General features: G+C 38.1%; 1 protein-coding gene and 1 pseudogene across 5 annotated transcripts in view; one reads left to right on the forward strand and one right to left on the reverse strand.

The window, feature by feature from the left end:
* Nucleotides 1-18,111, reverse strand: part of STRN (striatin) — a 108,046-nt gene that overhangs the window by 41,156 nt on the left and 48,779 nt on the right. For all 4 annotated transcript variants that reach the window (XM_082672866.1, XM_082672865.1, XM_082672864.1 and 1 more), the window contains 2 exons: nt 10,812-10,890; nt 2,106-2,273 (listed from right to left, as the gene is read on the reverse strand). In XM_082672866.1, the coding sequence (XP_082528992.1) occupies nt 2,106-2,273; nt 10,812-10,890 (247 nt within the window). The remainder of the gene's footprint in view (nt 1-2,105; nt 2,274-10,811; nt 10,891-18,111) is intronic.
* LOC309834012 (annexin A2-like) lies at nt 11,346-12,490 on the forward strand (annotated as a pseudogene). Its single transcript has one exon. The product of its transcript is annotated as an annexin A2-like (transcript).

Genomic DNA, 18,111 nt, shown 5'->3' on the forward strand with positions numbered 1-18,111 from the left:
ATTTTTTAAACTCGACATAAGAATTAATCCATGATATACAGCACTAACTTCTGTTTATATTGTATTATGACACCCCCAAATCACATTATGAGCTACACTGATTCTTATCTATTACATTTCCATGGATTTTAACTGGAAAAGCAATATAGGAAGGAAGTGCCTACTCTTTTTTTTTTTTTTTTTTTGCGGTACGCGGGCCTCTCACTGTTGTGGCCTCTCCCGTTGCGGAGCACAGGCTCCAGACGCGCAGGCTCAGCGGCCATGGCTCACGGGCCCAGCCGCTCCGCGGCATGTGGGATCTTCCTGGACCGGGACATGAATCCGTGTCCCCTGCATTGGCAGGCAGACTCTCAACCACTGCACCACCAGGGAAGCCCTGCCTACTCTTTTAAAAGTACTTTGCAATCATACCTACTACTTAGATTAATGACAATCCAATATAAAGAACTCCCCCTTCTGATCCACTATTATGTTGATTTTTAAGCCAACCTTAATGCATTTCTTTTAAAAATATTTTTCTTATTATCTCTACCTGTTTTTTTTCTATTTCTTTTCCTCTCTGCAACTCTTCCTCTGACACAGAAGTTTCCATAACTAAGAAAATAACTAGTAAACACATCATTTTTCTCTGAGGCAATCTTGCATTTCTGAACAGCTAAAGAGTTGAAAAAAGCAAATGTGTGCATAAAGTTACTAAAAACAATATTTTAGTCAAATTAATATTACTACAAAACTTGATCCTGTTGGTTAAACCTTTTCGAAATGATTGACTTTTCAAATATGTAAGATTTTATTTTAGTTCCCTCTAAAGAATTTTAATAAAAAATTTCTTAATGGCCAGAACAGAATGATTTCTCTCATTAGGAAATGTTATAGATAAGAAGACATTTTCCTGAAAAAATTTAGCTACAACTATGGGCAAAATTCTCAAAACAGATAAATCTTAAATTTCAAATCTGCTCAGAGCTACGTTTTTGTTTTTTTCCAACCTATGCTCCATCCCTATAGAAGTCAGATTCAGAATAATACCTTTATCAGTTTCAAAAGAGAGGTCAAGGCCAAAACACAAGGCAACTAGAGTGGTCTTTCCTGAGGGTCTTTATAATAATTTAAGCTAATTCATTAGGTAAAAATATAACCAGGATTAATGCCTACATTGTCTACTTCTACACAGAGAAACAATCTACATCTTACATTTATTAAAACAAGTTATATAGTCTTAACTATTAATGAATACATTTAAGAAGGCTCCAGTGACATTTGTTTATAAAAGTCGTATTTTTAAACCTTTACCTAAACCCCATAATTTTAGTTTATGTTCCAAATAATAGAAACTATGTTCTCACTAGAAAATGTATAGAGCTCAATTAAAACCATTCTTCCAGCCTAAACATGAGTTAAAGTAACATCATACTCAGACTTTCAAAGAATCTTTGGCTTTTTATTTCTTTAAGAATTTGGCTTTTTATTTCTTTAAGAATCATGTCAACTTTTTTCAATAAAGAAGAATCTCCTTATTTAACTGTCCATGTTCATTTTAAGCAGAATTACATATAATTGTATGATACATGATCCAAAAAGCAAAAAAAAATTTCTGCTACTGAATTCTTCACTTATTCTATCAATTAAAATATATATACTTGAAATAGATACTTTTCAAGGGGAAGATGAGTTACAGCATTATTAGATACATGAAAGTGGCTAAGAAAAGGTTTACATCGAAAGAATTAAGTATTTATATGATTTCTGCGTCACCAGGAATGAAATTTCACTCATACTGATTTGAAGTGAATTTCCAAATAAGATCTTTTATGAAGTTCTAATAGTGACTGAGCTTCAAGATATTAAAATCTATATTAAATCCATAAATTGCAATTAAAAAATCTTAAATAAAAATATTCTTAAAGTAATCATAAATGATAACTCTAATCCCTATGGTGTTATCTACTACCAAATAAAATTTTAATTTTTTTATTAAACTTTACCATTAAATTACTTCTGTAGCAGTATCTAAAAGTACAAGTATCACAAGTGTCATCCATAAGCCAAAAACATTAATAAGAACTAAAACTAGAGCCAAACCACTTTCCAGACAAAATACTTACCCAATCATTGCTGTCTCTTTAACTTCAGCCTCTGTGCCATTTATAACTGAGTCCTGATTTTTGTCATCTTCCCTGTCAGTGACATCACTTGAAAAGCCCAACAAAGCTCGCACTCGTTTGGATTTCACATCTAGAATAGTATCTGTGTAACCCACCTCCTGTAGATACCTGCGTGTGAAGAGGATCTTTACAACTCAGTCATATTGGAATCAGTATTCTATTACTGAATATGTAAATAAAAACATTTCTTTAAATTCATATGCCTGCATAAGACTTAACAGTACAGTACTATGCTAGTAAGACTTGCTAATAAATAATCTTCCAGCTGCAGATGGAGCTGTCTCTTGCAGTACCAGCCTCTATGGTCACTGAGAAAAATCAAAGAACTATACAATACACCATTCATTTATCATAAGAAGAAGCTATTCCTTAATATACCTAATGGCACATTCTTTATTCTAGGCAGGGCTGGAGTAAACTCGCTCTCAGATTCTACTGAATTACTATTTTATAATAGTAACTACAATAACCAATAGTCTTTTTACACTTCTGATATTAAACTATCATTGGATAAATGGAAATCTAGAGAGAAAGTTTCTAGCATATATCTCTATGACATACAAAGTTTCTAGCATATATGGTTTCCTCCATGACATAAAAAAGACAGTATATTCCAAAGAGCCACTTCCACAGAAGGGAAGCTTCTATCCTGACGACAACTCTAAAATAAAAATAGACCACAACTCAATTGTGGGATGTGAGATGAGTAGGTGCCCAGGGGTGTGTGTGCTGCAGAGAGGCAGCAGCATAGAAAACAGAGAATAGGCTTTGTATGGAGAGTTACACCTGGGTTCAAAGCCCATTTCTTCCACCTTCTTCCTGTGTAACATTAATTCTCCTGAACCTCAGTTTTCCTTCTCCTAAAAGAGACACACCTAGAACAGTGTCTGGCATATAAAAGGCGCTCAGTATCTATTAACAACAAAGATGACCAAAAAAGATGAAAAGTGGTAGTGGCAAAAACATGAAAAAGGCAAATGCCACTAATAATGTCATTAATAAACATGATAGACAAATGTCTACCAATAACTTACAAGCATTAACTTAGAGGTAAGTATCAAGTCTATGAGACGAAAGAGAAAACAAAGATCAAAAAGATAACCAGTCTGATCTAAGATCACTTTAAGATCTGGTATTAAGAGTTATTATAGGTCAAAGAGATACCTCACAAAGACATGTAACCAAAATGGAATAAATGTATCTTATTAAGTCAAGGTACTCATTTTTCAATCCTATCCAGTACCTATAGAAAATTTTTGATTAAAATTTGGATAGTAAATTTCAAAAGTTCCCGATTTTAATCAGTTGGTTCTTGCAAACAAACACAAAGGTATTATGCTTTTCTATTTTTAACAAATAATACTTGATACATAACTCACTTTGGCAACAAAATCACATTACATATAACCGTTTCCAAAACTGCTCATTCCATAGATAAGTTGGCTTTACTAAATAGTTACTTCCTTATTCATTAATAAAATGTAACCTTTGAGAGGTAGATTACGAGTCTTTTAAAAGATATTTCTTGGATTGCTCACTATGATAACCACTTGTCATTAAAAAAAAAAACAAAATCAGCATTTTAAGAACTTATTTATTTATAAAAGGAAAATGCATAAATCACATTTAAGACCAAAGTGAAAACCCATTTATTAAATGGTAATGAAGTCTCTGGAGACTGAATTCAGCTGGAGATGGAACTCACTGGAGACTGGAGCTCATGAGGGCCTTTGGGATGACTGTGGTTCAAGTTTATAAAATTTTATTAGATGGTTCACCGCTGTACTTACTATGAGGAAAGCAGAGTAAAGTTGGAAAAAAATCTAGTAACTTTGAAAAACTGAGACCGGAGGAGCGACTGGTTCAAGATGGTGGAGTAGAAGGACGTGAGCTCACTCCCTCTTGCAAAGAGCACCGGAATCCCAACTAACTGCTGAACAGTCATCAAGAGGAAGACACTGGAACTCACCAAAAAAGATACCCCACATCCAAAGACAAAGGAGAAGCCGCAGTGAGACGGTAGGAGGGGCGCAATCACAATAAAATCAAATCCCACAACCGCTGGGTGGATGACTCACAAACTGGTGAACAATTACACCACAGAAGTCCACCCACTGGAGTGAACGTTCTGAGCCCCACGTCAGGCTTCCCAACCTGGGGGTCGAGCAAAAGGAGGAGGAATTCCCAGAGAATCAGACTTTAAAGGCTAGCGGGATTTGATTGCAGGACTTCGACAGGACTGGGGGAAACAGACTCCACTCTTGGAGGGCACACACAAAGTAGTGTGCATGTCAGTACCCAGGGGGAAGGAGCAGTGGCCCCATAGGAGACTGAACCAGACCTGCCTGCTAGTGTTGGAGGGGGTGGCTGTGGCTCACCGCAGGGACAAGGACATTGGCAGCTAAAGATCTGGGAAGTACTCCTCGGCATGAGCCCTCCAGAGTCCACCCTTAGCCCAACCAAAGAGCCGGGCAGGCTCCAGTGCTGGGTCACCTCAGGCCAAATAACCAACAGGGAGGGAATGCAACCCCACCCATCAGCAAACAAGGAGGTTAAAGTTTTACTGAGTTGTTCCCACCAGAGCAAACCCAGCTCTACACACCACCAGTCCCTCCCATCAGGAAGCTTGTGCAAGCCTCTTCGATAGCCTCATCCACCAGAGGGCACACAGCAGAAGCAAGAACCACAACCCTGCAGCCTGTGGAACAAAAACCACATTCACAGAAAGACAAACAAAATGAAAAGGCAGGGGCTTCCCTGGTGGCGCAGTGGTTGAGAGTCCGCCTGCCGATGCAGGGGACATGGGTTCATGCCCTGGTCCAGGAAGATGATCCCACATGCCGCAGAGCGGCTGGGCCCGTGAGCCATGGCCGCTGAGCCTGTGTGTCCGGAGCCTGTGCTCTGCAGCGGGAGAGGCCACAACAGTGAGATGCCCGCATACCGCAAAAAAAAAAAGAAAAAAAAAGAAAAGAAAAGGCAGAGGGCTTTGTTCCCCGATGAAGGAACAAGATACAAACCCAGAAAAACAATGAAATGAAGTGGAGATAGGCAAACTTCCAGAAAAAGAATTCAGAATAATGATAGTGAAGATGATCCAGGAACTCAGAGAAAGAATGGAGGCAAAGATCAAGAAGATGTAAGAAATGTTTAACAAAGACCTACAAGAATTAAAGGACAAACAAACAGAGATGAACACTACAATAACTGAAATGGAAAACATACTAGAAGGAATCAATAGCAGAATAACTGAGGCAGAAAAACGGACAAGTGACCTGGAAGACAGAATGGTAGAATTCACTGCCGCAGAATAAAGAAAAAGAATGAAAAGAAATGAAGACAGCCTAAGAGACCTCTGGGACAACATTAAATGCACCTACATTCGCATTATAAGGGCCCCCAAAGGAGAACAGAGAGACAAAGGACTCAAGAAAATATCTGAAAAGATTATAGTCAAAAACTTCCCTAATATGGGAAAGGAAATAGCCACCCAAGTCCAGGAAGTGCAGAGAGCCCCAGGCAGGAAAAATCCAAGGTGAAACATGCTGAGACACACAGTAATCAAACTGACAAAAATTAAAGACAAAGAAAAATTGTTAAAAGCAACAAGAGAAAAATGACAAATAACATACAAGGGAACTCCCATAAGGTTAACAGCTGACTTCTCAGCAGAAACTCTACAAGCCAGAAGGGAGTGGCATGATATACCTAAAGTGATGAAAGGGAAGAGTCTACAACCAAGAATACTCTACCCAGCAAGGATCTCATTCAGATTCAATGGAGAAATCAAAACCTTTACAGACAAGCAAAAGCTAAGAGAATTCAGCCCCACCAAACCACCTCTACAACAAATGATAAAGGAACTTCTCTAAGTGGGAAACACAAGAGAAGAAAAGGACCTACAAAAACAAACCCAAAACAATTAAGAAAATGGTAACAGGAACATACATATCAATAATTACCTTAAATATGAATGGATTAAATGCTCCAACCAAAAGACACAGGCTTGCTGAATGGATACAAAAACAAGACCCATCTATAAGCTGTCTACAAGAGACCCACTTCAGACCTAGGGACACATAGACTGAAAGTGAAGGGATGCAAATGATATTCCATGCAAATGGAAATCAAAAGAAAGCTGGAGTAGCAATACTCATATCAGACAAAATAGACTTTAAAATAAAGAATGTTACAAGAGACAAGGAAGGACACTACATAATGATCAAGGGATCACTCCAAGAAGAAGATATAACAATTATAAATATATAGGCACCCAACATAGCACCTCAATACAAAAGGCAACTGCTAACAGCTATAAAAGAGGAAATCAACAGTAACACAATAATAGTGGGGAACTTTAACACCTCACTTACACTAATAGACAGATCAACCAGACAGAAAATTAATAAGGAAACACAAGCTTTAAAGAACACAATAGATCAGATAGATTTAATTGATATTTATAGGACATTCCATCCAAAAACAGCAGATTACACTTTCTTCTCAAGTGCACACAGAACATTCTCCAGGATAGATCACATCTTGGGTCACAAATCAAGCCTCGGTAAATTTAAGAAAACTGAATCATATCAACCATCTTTTCTCACCACAATGCTATGAGATTAGAAATAAGTTACAGGGGAAAAACGCAAAAATACAAACACAGGGAGGCCAAACAATACGTTACTAAATAACCAAGAGATCACTGAAGAAATCAAAGAGGAAATCAAAAAATACCTAGAGACTAATGACAATGAAAACACAACGATCCAAAAACCTATGGGATGCAGCAAAAGCAGTTCTAAGAGGGAAGTTTAGAGCAATTCAATCTCACCTCAAGAAACAAGAAAAATCTCAAATAAACAATCCAACCTTACACCTAAAGGAACTAGAGAAAGAAGAACAAACAAAACCTGAAGTTAGCAGAAGGAAAGAAATCATAAAGATCAGAGCAGAGATAAAAGAAATAGAAACAAAGAAAACAATAGCAAAGATCAATAAAATTAAACGCTGGTTCTGTGAGAAGATAAAATTGATAAATCATTAGCCAGACTCATCAAGAAAAAGAGGGAGAGGACTCAAATCAATAAAATTAGAAATGAAAAAGGAGAAGTTACAACAGACACCGCAGAAATACAAAGCATCCTAAGAGACTACTACAAGCAACTCTATGCCAATAAAATGGACAACCTGGAAGAAATGGACAAATTCTTAGAAAGGTATAACCTTCCAAGACTGAACAGGAAGAAACAGAAAATATGAACAGACCAATCACAAGTAATAAAATTGAAACTATGATTAAAAATCTTCCAACAAACAAAAGTCCAGGACCAGATGGCTTCACAGGTGAATTCTATCAAACATTTAGAGAAGAGCTAACTCCCATCCTTCTCAATCTCTTCCAAAAAATTGCAGAGGAAGAACACTCCCAAACTCATTCTATGAGGCCACCATCACCCTGATACCAAAACCAGACAAAGATACTACAAAAAAAGAAAATTACAGACCAATATCACTGATGAATATAGATGCAAAAATCCTCAACAAAATACTAGCAAGCAGAATCCAACAACACATTAAAAGGATCATACACCATGATCAAGTGGGATTTATCCCAGGGATGCAAGGATTCTTCAATATACGCACATCAATCAATGCGATACACCATATTAACAAATTGAAGAATAAAAACCATATGATCATCTCAATAGATGCAGAAAAAGCTTTTGACAAAATTCAACACCCATTTATCATAAAAACTCTCCAGAAAGTGGGCATAGAGGGAACCTACCTCAACATAATAAAGGCCATATATGACAAACCCACAGCAAACATTCGCAATGGTGAAAAACTGAAAGCATTTCCTCTAAGATCAGGAACAAGACAAGGATGTCCACTCTCACCACTATTATTCAACATAGTCCTAACCATGGCAATCAGAGAATAAAAAGAAATAAAAGGAATCCAAATTGGAAAAGGAGAAGTAAAATTGTCACTGTTTGCAGATGACATGATACTATACATACAGAATCCTAAAGATGCCACCAGAAAACTACTAGAGCTAATCAATAAATTTGGTAAAGCTGCAGGATACAAAATTAATGCACAGAAATCTCTTGCATTCCTATACACTAACAACGAAATATCAGAAAGAGAAATTAAGGAAACAATCCCATTCACCACCGCAACAAAAAGAATAAAATAACTAGGAATAAACCTACCTAAGGAGACAAAAGACCTGTATGCAGAAAACTATAAGACATTGATGAAAGAAATCAAAGATGACACAAACAGATGGAGAGATATACCATGTTCTTGGATTGGAAGAATCAATGTTGTGAAAATGACTATACTACCCAAAGCAATCTACAGAGTCAATGCAATCCCTATCAAACTACCAATGGCATTTTTTACAGAACTAGAACAAAAAATCTAACATTTGTATGGAGACACAAAAGACCTCAAATAGCCAAAGCAATCTTGAGGGAAAGAAATGGAGCTGGAGGAATCAGACTCCCTGACTTCAGACTATACTACAAAGCTACAGTAATCAAGACAGTATGGTAGTGGCACAAAAAAAGAAATATAGATCAATGGAACAGGATAGAAAGCCTAGAGATAAACCCACACACCTATGGTCAACTAATGTATGACAAAAGAGGCAAAGATATACAATGGAGAAAAGACAGTCTCTTCAATAAGTGGTACTGGTTAAACTGGACAGCTACATGTAAAAGAATGAAATTAGAACACTCCCTAACACCATACACAAACATCAACTCAAAATGGATTAAAGACCTAAATTTAAGACACAGCACTATAAAATCCCTACAGGAAAACACAGGAAGAATGCTCTTTGATATAAATCACAGCAAGATCTTCTTTGACCCACCTCCTAGAGTAATGGAAATAAAAACAAAAACAAGCAAATGGGACCTAATGAAACTTGAAAGCCTTTGCACAGCAAAGGAAACTATAAACAAGACGAAAAGACAACCCTCAGAATGGGAGAAAATATTTGCTAACAAATCAACAAAGGATTAATCTCCAAAATATATAAACAGCCCATGCAGCTCAATATTAAAAAAACAAACAACCCATTCCAAAAATGGGCAGAAGACCTAAACAGACTTTTCTCCAAAGAAGACATACAGATGGCCAAGAGGCACATGAAAAGCTGCTTAACATCACTAATCATTAGAGAAATGCAAATCACAACTACAGTGAGGTATCACCTCACACTGGTCAGAATGGGCATCATCCGAAAATCTATAAACAGCAAATGCTGCTGAGGGTGTGGGAAAAAGGGAACCCTCTTGCACTGTTGGTGGGAATGTAAACTGATACAGCCACTATGGAGAAGAGTATGGAGATTCCTTAAAAAACTAAAAGTAGAATCACCATATGACTCAGCAATCCCACTACTGGGCATATACCCAGAGAAAACCATAATTCAAAAAGACACATGCACCCCAGTGTTCATTGCAGCACTATTTACAATAGCCAGGTCGTGGAAGCAACCTAAATGCCCACTGACCGACGAATAGTTAAAGAAGATCTGGTACATATATACAGTGGAATATTACTCAGCCATAAAAAGGAATGAAATTGAGTCATTTGTAGAGACGTTGATGGACCTAGAGACTGTCATACAGAGTGAAGTAAGTCAGAAAGAGAAAAACAGATATCATATATTAACACATATATGTGGATTCTCAAAAAATGGTACAGATGAACCAGTTTGCAAGGCATAAATAGAGACACAGATGTAGAGAACAAATGTACGGACACCAAGGGGGGAAAGTGGCAGGGGAGGGATGAATTGGGAGACTGGGATTGACATATATACACTAATATGTATAAAATAGATAATAAGAACCTGCTGTATAAAAAATAAATAAAATAAAATTTAAAACATAAATAAATAAATAGTAATGAAGTCTCATTTCCTTCTCACTTTGAGGAGATTAAAAATAGATGTAAGGAGACACTTTAATATTCTCTTCCCATCATCAAAAGAATCGGCTGGCATGCAATCTGCTCTGGAAACCACAGGTTTAGACTATTCACAAGCAACCGCAAAAGTTTAAACCAGGTAGCAAATTTCATTTTAGTGAGGCACAAATCAAAATACCAATTTCAAATGTGATATGCAAGGGTCAGGCACTGAGCTGGTGAGTGAGTCTAGCCCACTGCCTGACATCTGAACCTCAACCTAGCTTTGATCCCTCTTTATACTCTCAAGTTCACATTTTATAGGAGAAACTATATGTCAGCATAAAATTTACAAACTTGGGAAATGCAAGAAGTTCTTCCATCTATTTAAAATAAAGTTTAAAAACATAACACAAAAATTACATGATTAGACTTATATTAAAACATATGTATATTCATGTGTAAAAGGTACAAGGAAAAGAGTAACTTTAAGGGTATAGAACTCTTTAAACTAAATTTAAGCATATATAAATTAGAAGCTTTAAACTGTACACTTCCTGATAAAGCTAAAATTATGGAAAGAGAACTTAATAATTCTTACTAATATTTAATGAAAAAATAAATTCCTCCATAGGGGAAAAAGTATTTAATATGAAAAAGGAACAGTAATTCAAAAAAGCTTTTTCACAGCAGATACTTTCATGAGATACTTACTGTCTGAGTAGTTGTCGACCTTGTTTCCACATTAACTGGCTGTTTTGTTGTGGCTGCACCTCTGTTTCATTACCTTCATCTGGAAAACATTAAATCATAAAAAAACTGACGTTTTATACATTAGAGGGTATCTCAATTCATTAAAAATGTCCAAAAAAAATTTATAAGATTAAGAACACTACACTGTAAGGTATGTTTTAGGACAATGGGAATTCTGTTTTTAAGTTTAATTTCCATAACAAAACTCTAATATAAATTCATTATTGCTACTAGATTTCCCTGAGAATTTCAGAACTAAAATAAAGACTTTTCCCTAATTTTTAGGTAAACTGAGAATCTTCCTTCAGGACAAATCAAGAGTCCTGAGTCAAGAGTCAAAAGTATTACGAAGCACCACATCAGAATTAGAACAAAATGTCCAGGAACGATGGTTCAAAAAAAAAAAAAAGCCGATCTGGTAAAGAGTAGATAGATAAGAAATAATCCCTGCTCTGCACCTGGCAACGCTCGCAGCGCACCATAGCCTGCCCAGCTTCTTTCAAAATGTCTACCGTTCATGAAATTCTCTACAAGCTCAGCTTGGAGGGTGATCACTCCACACCTCCAAGTGCATACGGGTCAGTCAAAGCGTACACCAACTTTGATGCTGAGTGGGATGCTCTGAACACTGAAATGGCCATCAAGACTAAGGGTGAGGATGAGGTCACCATCATCAACATTTTGACCTACCGCAGCAATGAACAGAGACAGGATATTGCCTCCGCCTACCAGAGAAGGACCAAACGGGAACTTGCAACAGCACTGAAGTCAGCCTTGTCCGGCCACCTGGAAACAGTGATTTTGGGCCTACTGAAAACACTTGCTCAGTATGACGCTTCCAAGCTGAAAGCCTCCACGAAGGGGCAGGGAATGATGAGGACTCCCTCAATGAGTTCATCTGCTCAAGGACCAACCAGGAGCTGCAGGAAATCAACGGAGTCGACAAGGAAATGTACAAGACCAATCTGGGGAAGGATATCATTTCCGACACATCTGGTGACTTCCGCAAGCTGACGGTTGCCCTATCGAAGGGTCGAAGAGCAGAGGATGGCTCTGTCATTGATTATGAACTGACTGACCAAGATGCCCGGGATCTCTATGATGCTGGCAGAAGAGGAGAGGGACTGATGTTCCCAAGTGGATCAGCGTCATGACCGAGCGGAGTGTGTGCCACCTCCAGAAAGTATTTGAAAGGTATAAGAGCTACAGCCCTTATGACATGCTGGAGAGCATCAACAAGGAGGTCAAAGGAGACCTGGAAAATGCCTTCCTGAACCTAGTCCAGTGCATTCAGAACAAGCCCCTGTATTTTGCTGACAGACTGTACGACTCCATGAAAGGCAAGGACACTCGTGATAAGGTCCTGATTAGAATCATGATCTACCACAGTGAAGTGGACATGTTGAAAATTAGATCTGAATTCAAGAAAAAGTATGGCAAGTCCCTGTACTACTACATTCAGCAAGACATCAAGGGCGACTACCAGAAAGCGCTGCTGTACCTATGTGGTGGGGATGACTGAAGCCCACAATGGCCCGAGGGTCCAGGACGGCTGCTCCGCACTCCTAGGTAACAGTTCTACACAGTCAGCTTGTGGCTAACAGCCCCCTTGTGCCCATCCCTGGGAGGATGACGTTAGCACTGCCCCCCCGCCTGCTCCATCCTTAGTTTAGTTACCTAAGCATTACGTGGCTTTCCGGTCTAGTCTCTCTTTACAGTCAAAGAAATGAACATTCCAAGGAGCTGGAAGTGAAATCTATGATGTGAAACACTTTGCCTTCTGAGTAATGTGTCATAAACACGAATAAACGGAATTTCTACTTTAGGAACAAGTAAAAAAAAAAAAAAAAAAGAAATAATCCCAAGCCAAAGCTATTTCCTTCACTAGTTATTAAATGAAAACCTCAAGCATTATTTTTTTAAGACGTTCTTTAGATGAAAACCTCCTAGGCCCTGTAAAGCTTCAATTCATCATTTGGTAGAAGCCGAATCTTTCAAAAAGATGATAAGGGACTTCCCTGGTGGCACAGTGGTTAAGAATCCGCCTGCCAATGCAGGGGACATAGGTTCAAGCCCTGGTCTGGGAAGACCTCACATGCCGCGGAGCAACTAAGCCCGTGTGCCACAACTACTGAGTCTGTGCCCTAGAGCCCGCAAGCCACAGCTACTGAGCCCATGTGCCACAACTACTGAAGCCCACGCACCTAAAACCCGTGCTCCGCAACAAGAGAAGCCACGATAATGAGAAGCCCACGCACTGAAACGAGCAGCCCCCGCTTGCCACAACTAGAGAAAGCCTGCGCACAGCAACAAAGACCCAATGCAGCCAAAAATAAAAAATAATAAATAAATAAATAAGCCTAAATCCTTTCTACACCATCCTCAGATATACTCAACTGCCTTTGCCTACTTTGGTAGCTAGTGATGTTACCAAGGAGTGGTACATCCATTCAATGGAATACTACTCAACAAGAACAAAGAATGAACTACTGACACACACCAACATATAAGAATCTCAAATGCATAATGCTAAACGGGAGACCCTAGATTCAAAAGACTACATTCTGTACGATTCTGGAATTGATATGATTTTCTCAAAAAGGCAAAACTGTAGGAACAGAAAACATATTAGTGGTTGCCAGGGGATTAGAGTAGGGAAGGAGGGGTTACTACAGAGGGTATTAGTAACAAGACTGTATGTGTTTATGAAAACACCAAAAAGGTGAATTTCACTGTATGTAAATTACGCCTTAATAAAAAATAAATTAAGCCAAATCAAATAAGAATGCATCCTCACCCTCTTTTAAAAAAGTGTATTCTTATACTGAGATAAAATCCGACTCCCTTGGTGATCATTTTGTAATATATTAAAATATCAAACCACTATGTTGTACACCTGAAAGTAATATAATATTGCAAGTCAATTATACTTCAATGAGAGAAAAAGAAAGCAAGCACTCAGTCTTGACTCAGTTAACCCAGCTATATGACAAAAACAGCAAGGCTATGACTGCTGCTTATTATATTATTCCACACTGGATCATGACTAGGCTCCAGATGATTGCAAGGAAGCAAACGAAACCTCATGGAAACATAACCAGTCACAACACTTACTAAGAATGAAGAGATTCAAAGACCTATAGAGCTTGAGGAGTCCTTATCTCCTTGGTAATGGATCTGAGGAAAACTGCTTACCTTAATTCTTTTATTAGATTAGTGTATGAATTAATGATCTAAGATTACGTCTGCAATCATAGATTTAACCACACAAACATAAAACAGGCTCTTTACTCAACATTGCCAAAATCTATTTTCCACTGATTTAGAGAAATAATCAGTGGTATAGCCTTCTGTAAGAGCAACAAGTTTCAATGCCTGCAAAGTAATTATAAAGACAGAAATCCTGATTCTGGATAAATTTCTCTGAAGTAAATTTTCCTTTCTCTATTTAAAAAAAAAAAAATCTGACTCTCTGGGTCATATGTGAACTTGTATTTCCCCACACTTCCTTATCCAGGCTAAACACTTAGTTCTCTCAATGGTTAGTAAGTATTCCTCAACTATCAGATTCATTCTTACCTTATCAAGTTCAAAAAGTGACATTATACAAAAGTGAGGATTTTAAAGTGGGTAAGAACTGAATTTCTTGGTAATGTTAAAAATATCTGACTGACACTTCCAGTCAGGTTGGAGTAACAGGGACCCAATTTACCCTCTTGCTTGAAGCAACTATACATCAAAATGGTTAAGACATTGGACATCAGGCAACAGAGGGCAGCAATTCCTGAGAAAAGGGAACCAAACAGGTGAGCCTATGATTGTTCCAGCTTACTGCCTTGATAGAGTTTCCCGATCACAGCATAGGGAGGGAGAACAAAAATAATATCTGAAGAAACAGGGGCTGAAAAGTTCCAAATTTCATGAAAACTATAAACCCATAGATCCAAGAAACCCAACAAATCCCAAGCATAAGAAACACTGCGGTGTGGGGGGGAGGACGGGGCGGGGTGTGGAACTACACCAAAGCACATCATAATAAGATTGCTTAAAACCAATGAGAGAGAGATACCTTAAAAGCAGCCAGAAAAAAAGGTCACTCATACAGAGGAATAAAGATAAGAATGACAGAAGATACCTCATCAGAAACAATGCAAGCAGCAAAATAAAGACTTTTTCAGACACACAAAAGCTCAAAGAATTCATTATCAGCAACCCGTATTACAAAATATGTTAAAGAAAGTCCTTAAGACAGAAGGAAAATGATACCAGAAAATATGGATGCACACAAAGGAATGATGAGCACTGGAAATATATGCTTTTTATGTTATTTAAATCTCTTTGAGAGAGAACTGTTGAAACAAAATTAATAATGTAGTGTATGGTTTATATATATACAGAGAAGTAAAATATATGAAAACAATTGCACAAAGACAGAAAGGAGAGATGGAAGTACACTGTTAGGAGGTTCTCATACTACACATGAAGTGCTATATTAGCACTTAAAGACAGAACTCTAATAACTTAAAAACATATACTATAAATCCTAAAGCAACCAATAAAATAAGAGTTGTAGCTAATAAGTCAGCAAAAGAGATAAAAAGAAATCATAAAAAATACTACATTAGGGGCTTCCCTGGTGGCACAGTGGTTAAGAATCCGCCTGCCAATGCAGGGGACACAGGTTCGAGCCCTGGTCCGAGAAGATCCCACAGGCCACGGAGCAACTAAGCCCGTGCACAACAACTACTGAAGCTAGTGCACCTAGAGCCCGTGCTCTGCAACAAGAGAAGCCACTGCAATGAGAAGCCCACACAATGCAACGAAGAGTAGCCCCGCTCACTGCAACTAGAGAAAGCCGGCACGTAGCAACGAAGACCCAACGCAGCCAAAAATAAATAAATAAAATAAATAAATTTTTGAAAATATATACTAGATTAATCCAAAAGAAATCAAAAAATGAGGAAAAGGGAGCAAAGAACATATTTAACAAATAGAAACCAAACAGCAAAGGTGACAGCTTTAAAGCTCACTGTATCAATAATCACATTAAATGTGAATGGTCTAAACATCTCAGTTAAAAGGCAGAATTTGTTACTCTGGATAAAGATATTCTATTTTTAATAAGTATCTGGCTTCTAATATTAAGTAGGAGAAACTGAAATATGAAAGATAAATAGATTTTAACGTAACTTAGGGTAATATTCTCCTGAAGTAGAAATGTAAAGGTTTGGAAGTGGAACAAAACAGAAAAAATGTCAGAGGGGAAACGAATTTTTTTTGAAAAACGTTTCAGAAAACATCTGGATTATCAGTTTCAGGAAAATATAGTAAATGGATAAAAGAATGAAGGAAAAATGCCTGCTTCTTTAATTTGGATACACCACCTTCTACCCTCTCCTAGTCACTGTCCTCGTCACTGTCACCTACAAATCCCTTGATAACGTTCTAAACCAGGCATCCTTCCTCTGTAACCAAACTTTTACATCATCTTGAGTGAAGTTAATATTCATGTGGGTGATCCACTTCAGCTTCTGCACAACCACCACCCTCTCTAACTGTCATGCCTTAGATACTGTCATTATGAAGAACTATCACTGATGCAAACTCACTCTCTGAGCATATCCTTCAGGCTCAATACCCCTAATTCACCAGGCACTTTGATTTCGGTGGGACCTTAGATCAGGGGTGATCAAATTTTGGCCTGCAGGTCAAATCCAGCCTGCCACACTTATTCATTTATGTGTTGTGGCTGCTTTCATGTCATGATGGCAGAGTTGAGTAGTTTCAACAGAGAACACATGGCCTACAAAGCCCAAATATTACTATCTGGCCCTTTACAAAAGAGTTTGCTGACCTGCTCTAGACTGTTGCCTATCCCCTTACTTTGATCCATTAGCCTCCCTTTGCCTTCACTTTCTTTCCTCTCTAGTTTTAGTTCAGTGTCTATCAATTCAACCATTCTTTTGACAATGTCTTCATGTCCTCTTGTCTCTCCATGAATTCAACTGTTAACTATTTTCATTCTATTATCTTTTACCTAGGCTGCCAATTGTGCAGACCAGCAGCACTTCTACATAAACTTACGTTTACACACCTCAATCGGACGCTCAGCTTTTCTCAATCTTACTATTTCATAGTAAATTTGTTCTCTTGTTCATTATTATTTTAAACCTTCTCCACTTTTCTTAAACCTCTGATGTATTCTTAGCAGATAATCCAGACTCATACATAAAGCTATCATATTAAATACCCACCACCAGACCGAAACCCAAATCTACACACCTATCACCTAACTTCCTATATTCTCTCTTGGTAACAGTAAAAGACATGCTCCTCCTGCCATTCTCCAGCTATGCTCAGAATCCAATCCCTATCACTTCTTCAGATACCTTCATATCGTATCTCTGCTCTCTCCTTTTTATTTGCTCCTCCTCTAAGAAACATGTCACACACACACACATACACAAACACACATTCTCTCTCTCTCCTCCTTGACCCCATGGGTCCTTTCAGCTATTTCCCCCTAATCCCTCACCTTCAACTCCACAATCTAGGCTTCCTTAAAGCTTACTACACTTAGTCTTCACTTTCTACGCACAGTCTTCATTTCTGCCCTCAACTCTCTCCTAAGACTGCTCACAATAAAGTTCCCAGTGACCTGTGTGTCACTAAATCCTAGAGATACTCTTCAGACCCCTGGGCATTAATCGGTAGCGCTGAAGGATCCTTCCTTCTGGAAACCCTCTCTTCTCTTTATCTCCATGCTCCTGATTTTCCTCCTACCATTAAAATAATACTCATCAGTTTCCTTTTCAGGTTTCTATTCTTCTAACAGTTTTTTAAATGTTGCCATTCCTCAGGGCTCCATTTTAGACCCTCTTCTTACTCTGCATAAGGTCCCTGGCTGAGCTCTTCCACCTCAGTGGCAATGAGTGTCATTAGTACTAGATGCTATATGCTCTCAAATCTACATATTAAACCCATGTCTCTGGCTTGAGCTCCACACTCACATGCTCAGCTGTCTACTAGCCATTTCTGCTTGATGGCCTAACAAGTAAATCCAAAAGTGAACCCACCATCTTCCAAACGTACGTCTGGTCTAATTTTTTAAACTAGAAGTGTGGGAGTCATCCTTGATTCTCCCCTTTTTAAATCCCCTACATCTAAACAAGAACTAATTTCCTGCAGATTTTACTTCCTAAATATTTCCTGAACACACCCACTTCTCTTCAACTACACTGTTAGTACCCTTGTCAAGGTA

The sequence above is a fragment of the Grampus griseus genome, assembly GCF_964374135.1.
Source record: "Grampus griseus genome assembly, chromosome: 15".
In the NCBI taxonomy this organism is placed as follows: Eukaryota; Metazoa; Chordata; class Mammalia; order Artiodactyla; family Delphinidae; genus Grampus; species Grampus griseus.